Source organism: Salvia hispanica, chromosome 3 (assembly GCF_023119035.1).
Source record: "Salvia hispanica cultivar TCC Black 2014 chromosome 3, UniMelb_Shisp_WGS_1.0, whole genome shotgun sequence".
Classification (NCBI taxonomy): domain Eukaryota; kingdom Viridiplantae; phylum Streptophyta; class Magnoliopsida; order Lamiales; family Lamiaceae; genus Salvia; species Salvia hispanica.
Window position 1 is genome coordinate 44,408,781 of NC_062967.1, and position 6,777 is coordinate 44,415,557.

Here is a 6,777-nt window from a genome sequence, read left to right on the forward strand (position 1 = left end):
ATATTTTTCACTATTCTACAGAATATATATTATGCACGTTTTTCGTTTTTCATCCCTATATATATATATATATAGGGTTTTGATCTATGAAGACCAGATTTAAATACAGAAACGCAGAACGCGGTCATACGTAGGACATTTTTAGGTCATAGTTAGTTTATTTTTGGGTCATGCTAACAAAGCATGACCTAAAATGATCTTAACATGACATAAACCCAAATCTTATAATATGACCTAAAACTGCTTAATTATGACCTTCCGTATTTTTGGTTAATTATTGACCATTAGATCATCTAATCCTAGGGCCAAGATTTGGGCTGCATTTTTAGATTTAAACACATACTTGTTTTGATCATCTCCATATATATATATATATATATATATATATATATATATATATATATATAAAACTTGTGTGTACGTTTTGTTTCGTAGAAAAACTTTGTTTGATTGGGGTTTAATAGTTTATTGGGTTTTTTGACAATAAAGCCCACTGATAGATCAACGTTGGGCCCAAATTTACTTCTTTAACTCGTGCACACTTTTATTGGAGCAAACATTAATGGGCAAATTTTAGGAATCCAAACAAACTCATAGCTGGGAATTTATTGTGTCCAACTAATGCAAGCTTACGAAAAATTAATAACGAATCAAAGTGTGGTTGGGGGATCAAACTCGATCAAAATCGGTAATTGAATATGTCGTCGACCACACTGTGTAGCAACTCCGTCCAACTATTAGGTAGTGGGGGGTTCGTTCCGGTTTCATTTGTCATCCATTGTCACTGACCGGCCAACAGCCTAAAAATTCTATTTTCTGGACCTGTCATTGTGCCCAATTATGAGAGAATTTTGGATGTCATTGAAAATGTTCTCATAAGAGCTATAATTAAAATTCCAACGACGACAATTTTCTTGGCTCGTATCGTATTCAATGAAGATTAACCAAAGTCAAGGTCAATGTCTATTCCATGTTGGATTATTTTTTAAAAAGTCAATCTTCAATCACATACAACTGTATATTGTTGTATCCAAAGTCACAAGTCGTGAAGGTTTGAAATTTTTAGTTTGTGGAGATGATGATAATAGTAGGGGTGATTCAACAGTTAATGTTGTTTATAAAGAAGCTTTTCAAAATTTGTGAACTACTAGTTTGCTGTTATTTTTCTAATTTTTTGTTCCTATCTATGAATATCAATATTTTGTTGATCAAAATTGTTGAACTATTTATTTATTCAAATTATATGTTTTTTCCTCTTTGATCCTTAGTCGCACACTTACTTTTTAATTGTATGTCTATCTTATTCTAGCTAACCCACACATCTCCTCTTTTTCATTTGTTTTATTTTACTCCACTTATATCAGAAATTAAAAATGTATAAAATTATTTGCCGAATATGAAATGTTTCATTTAGAGTAATGGCTTGAGAGAAGTACATTTCTCTTTTTTATTATTATTTATAATATTTTTAATTATTTATAGTATTACGAATACTTAATGGAATCAAGACATATTCTTAACTATAAACATCATTATATTCTCTTTATCCTTTTTTTTAATCTAAACATTTATCTTTATTATTTGAAATTCTTATATCTTGTGTGGCATGTGTGATAACACTAGTTATTCATATGCCCTTTTTTAATGAGAATTTAAATTTTCGCCAAACTTAATATTGTATCGCTCAACTTTTCTTAGTCCATTAATAACTTTGTATCACACTTTTGAATTAATTCTATTAAGTTTTGATTAATTAATATGTATCCTATGGCTATATATAGATTGCTCCCTCTTATCACTTGTACACCAACCATAAAACTCTCTCTCTCTCTCTCAAAAAAAGAAAAGAGAAAAGTCCAAGACAATGGAAATTGGAAAAAGACAACCAAAAATAGCCACAAAAATATGGAATATAGTAAGAATAGCGATGTACATGATGAGGAGAAGCAAGGTGAAGAGGAAGATAATGGTGGAGCTCAACACACTTGTAAACAAAGGTAAAAAAGGAGCCAAAGCCATCCTCGACCACCACCACCACTACTCGTGCCGATCCAACGACACGGCCAACACGGCCTTCGTATCGGCCCGAGACTACGAGTTCAGCTGCAGCAACACTCCCGTCCCCAAGCGCAAAAACCGCCACAATCACCAGTACGATAATGATCTCAAAGTCATGCACAAGGCCTTCGGCATTCTAAGCCGTTACGACATCGTTGAGGCGTCCCCGTTCCACGGTGGGGTCGACAAGGACGCCGAGGAGTTTATCAACAAGTTTTACCGAGAATTGAAGAAGCAGAGGCCGGCGGAGACGCCGTCGCCCTACCGTGAATGGACTACCTAAGGTAGATGGTCCCATAATTAATTCTATCTACATAATTATATATGTTCGCTCAATCAATTAATGTTTTCGTTGCAGTTCAAACCATCCCATATTAGAAAATTAGAAAAAGTGCGAGCAATATATAAGTGCATCATTTATTAATTCCATGAGTACGAGACCTTTTGGATAGTGCTATGAGAATAAAACTGTGAGGGCAGTTGCAAGGGTTCGGCGGTGCACACTCGAACTCCATACCTATTAGTACTCTCTTTGTTCCATTAGTGTTGACACTTTCTTTTTCGCATTCGTTTCGAAAAAATGATGATAAATAGTTAAAGTTGAGATAGAGTAAAGTAGAGAGAGAATATAGACTATTGTTTATAGTTGAGGAGTACTGTGACATTGTCTGCTTTGGGCAAGGTCCTCACGCCTTTTTGTTTTTGAAATACTCTTTAAAATGCCGTATACTAATGGAATTAAAATAGCTTTTATATACTATTACTTTTAACGTTTAAATTTCTCCCTAATAGAGTATTTAATTATACTTTACCTCTTTTCTACGTAGCATCATACATCACGTGACTTGGGGATGACAACATACGATGGGCGAATTCATGTTTTTATCCTTCTTTTCAAATTTCTCAATAATAAGTGTTATCAATTCTATTTATGTATGTGACATATACAAACGAAAAATGTAGTTTATTGGCTTGAATGCATGTATCTAGACTACTGCTATGATATGTATTAGTAGTTAGCATTTATTGATGATATAGGTTTATCAATCCTATAGTTATAAATTTTATGCACGCATCCCTATGTGTCCATATAGTCATTGGTGTAAGATGTGGAATCTAAAATGAAATATTCAAAAAATACCGATACTAATTAATACTTTGGATAGCAAGAAAAGTGGGTTACCATCATCACTTTAATAGCTGATATAGTTTGTGGATAACAAGCACTGTCTTTATTACAAGTTTTTGTTTCTATTCTACTTGTGTTACTTCTTTGGTCATTTCGTCAATTAGTTGTTGGAAGGTCGCTATTCTTGTATAATAGAGGGAAAAGTACTACGAATTCTGTCCACGACAATTATTCCTTTTCTATAAATATATACATGAAAATAATAATTAAGTTAATTATTCATCACAACCGTATAATTCTACATTTTTTAAGTTATAAGATTTTAGGTTTGATTTCAATAGCTAACTAAAAAAATTTCATTTAGTTATGTTAGGTGATTTTATCAGACATTTGATCAAAAAGTTCTGCAATAAATTTAGCATTAAAAGTTGGGCCTGAGGATAATTAATTGATTACAGTATATCAGAATGATTAGTACTTAGTATACTTTTGGATTAAAGCTTTGATAATAGGCTACATGAATAATTACATTCAATTTTATATTACAAATAAGAAAAAAACCGTATCTCGTCATCTCAATTCATTTTCTTCCATCTATAATGAATTGCATGATAGAATGGAGAAGAAAATCAATAGGTAACTCGTACCTTCACTCAAAACATTTTAGGCTATTTGTTTGAATTTTACTAGTAAATTTTTTTGTCTAATTTCAAAATTTATGTTTGTTTGTATGCACCTTTCTGCTATTTTAAGTTAAAAGATTAAAATAAGATTTACTTTTCAAATTTGAAAAATGATTTAGTTTATTCATAATTAATTAACTGATTATCTTTACGTTTTGGGGGTGACATTACCGATTGAAATTCTTTACTCGTTGTCAGGGGCGGACACAAAAGTTAACGTGGGTAGGGACTAGATTTTTAAAATATTACTTAGAATTATATTTTCAGGTGATTTTGATTATTATTAATAGAGATTTTTATATAATGATATATATAAAGTATAAATAAATTTTAAAACTTTATAATAAAAAAACAAAAACAAAAAAAATGAATAGGGACTAAAGCCCCTTACTCATGTAGATTCGCCCATGCTCGTCGTTCAAGACTAGCAACATGAAATTTATGTCTCTCAATAATTTCGGAGAGGTTATCTTCTCTGTTGGAGTCAGATCAGCTAATATAAATAAATTTGGTTTTCATCCATGATAGTATAAGAGCATCCACAATAGCGGCTAGCCGATTGCTAACCGATCGACTAGCCGAACTAGCAATCAGCCGGCCGAGAATCAGCGTGGGCTAGCCGATTTGAGGGCGTTGGCCGCCATTGTGGCGTGCCGATCGGCCAGCGTTATTTTTTTTAAAAAAAAAAATTAATTTTTGATGTATTTTTTTATGCATTTTTTTTATTTATTACATTTTTTTAATGTAATTTTTATGCATTTTTTTATTGCATTTTAAATGTATTTTTTTATGATTTTTTTTTAATTATGTAATTTTTAAATAGGTACACAGACGACGGGCTAGGCCCAATAAAAAATTAAGACCTAAAACAGAAACATGTCATAGCGTCCCCGTTCAGCTAGCGGCAAACTATAACGGATTCAAGGCACACTATCATTTTTTAATGTATTTTTTTAATAAATTAGTGAGGAGTAGAGTGGGGCGGTGGCTCGTGTGTGGAAGCCCGGATTTTTTTTTATTATGTAGTTTTTTTATTTTTAGTTAATGTACTTTTTTTTATTTAAATAAAATTAACGAATTTTTCCCGTATATGTGTCGTAGATTTAATTCCGTATTTTGTGTTTTATTCCGTAAATGTAGTTGTTTTTTAATTATTTTTATTGCGGCTAGCCTTAGGCTAGCCTATTTGAGTAAAATGCTGATGTGGCAGGTGGATTTTTAGTGTTGATGGCGTGACAGAGAGAGAGAGTGGTTGGCCTATGACTGGCCTATTCTTATTGTGGATGCTCTAAGAGATTGATCTCCATTTAAAGTACTAGGATACAAGGTCCCATTAGTCAATACCTGAAATATAACAAAAGAAAAAATATACTTCCTCCGTCCCCAAAGAATATACACTTTGAGTTCGGCACGAGTTTTAATATAAAATTGGTAACGTAAGAAAGAGATAGATTAAAAAGGAATTAAAGTATTGTTATTGGAGAATGAGTCTCACCTTAAGAATATACACTTTAGGTTCGGCACGAGTTTTAATATAAAATTGGTAACGTAAGAAAGAGATAGATTAAAAATGAATTAAAGTATTGTTATTGGAGAATGAGTCACACTTTGTTAGAGAGAAAAGATTTTTCAAAATTAGAAAGTGCATATTTTTGTGAGACAGACTAAAAAGGAAAGAGTATTATTGTGTGACGGAGATAGTATATAAAAGCAAATTATAAAAAGACAGTAGCCATTTAAATTGTTAAATTTAGTCGAACTTTGGTCAATCTCATAACCTTCAAAACTGGAATATTAAATCTGGAGCTTTTAATTTGCGCTCATTTATTCTATTCGTACACAAATCAATGACTTTAATTTGGTGCTAATAAAAAATGACACTTTTAATAGAATGAGAAATGAAATAAGAAGATATAGGAGAATAAAATAAAAAGATATTTATTTTAGTGAAATATTCTGAAAATCATCAAAAGAAATTATATGCATGAATCACGCCGTCCATTATTTACTTGCGCACAAAGAGGTATTCCCCTTGTTCATATCAATGGAAAAACATGTTCAAAATAATTTCTTCTTCAAGCTATGAGCAATTTAGAAAATTAGCCACGTATGACTTGATAAAGATTAGGGGTGGCGAAACGGGTTATCCGCGAGAATCCACACCCGATAAGTCGGGTACCCGTATCCGATTTTAGCTAAATTTATTGTCCCAATACCCGCCCCGCAACAGACCGGGATTACCCGATACTCTTGTTGGGTATCCCGTACCCGACCCAAAAATAAATTTTAAAAGAATAAATTTATAGAACATATATTTGTTACTAATTGACTAAAATAGGTAATTTGAAAACCCTAATAGCCTACAATGTTTCATAATTAATTTACTGTATTAATTTTGATGGTAAGCTTTGAATAGATTAAAAATAAAAGTGGGGGAAACTCTATAACTAGTTCTGGTGAGTTTTCAATTGAATATTCGTTGGAATATAAAAATGCTTCTAAAGATCTTTTAGAATACTTAGATTTTATAAAGTATTAAAAGATTGTATATATAGCTAATATTAATAATATCAGATATTATCGGGACTAACGGGTATACCCGCAAAACTCTAGAACTGTAGAACATACTACCCGACCCCGTCCCATTTCCCATTATCTCCGGGTAGCGGGTACCCAATATCCGGCAGGTATCGAGTCAAAATGGGAATTACCCGCTACCCATTATGTCAACCCTAATAAAGATATTTTAAATACAAATATCAAGGTGGATAAATCTTTTGTTAGATGCATAAAGACCTTCTTCAATTACCTTTTGTGTGGATCTCTAGGATTTTCTTTCCACCGGCACAAAATGAGAGAAAAAACGGGAATAAAAGAAAGGATCAAAAATAAATGACTCAAAATTAT

At 32.1% G+C, this 6,777-nt stretch overlaps 1 protein-coding gene across 1 annotated transcript; it reads left to right on the forward strand.

The window, feature by feature from the left end:
• Window positions 1-1,817: 1,817 nt before the first annotated feature.
• Window positions 1,818-3,125, forward strand: LOC125212625. Its single transcript, XM_048112840.1, has 2 exons — window positions 1,818-2,342; window positions 2,886-3,125. The coding sequence occupies exon 1, from the start codon at window positions 1,865-1,867 to the stop codon at window positions 2,339-2,341; it is 477 nt and encodes a 158-aa protein (XP_047968797.1). The 5' UTR covers window positions 1,818-1,864; the 3' UTR covers window position 2,342; window positions 2,886-3,125.
• The last annotated feature ends 3,652 nt before the right edge of the window (window positions 3,126-6,777 follow it).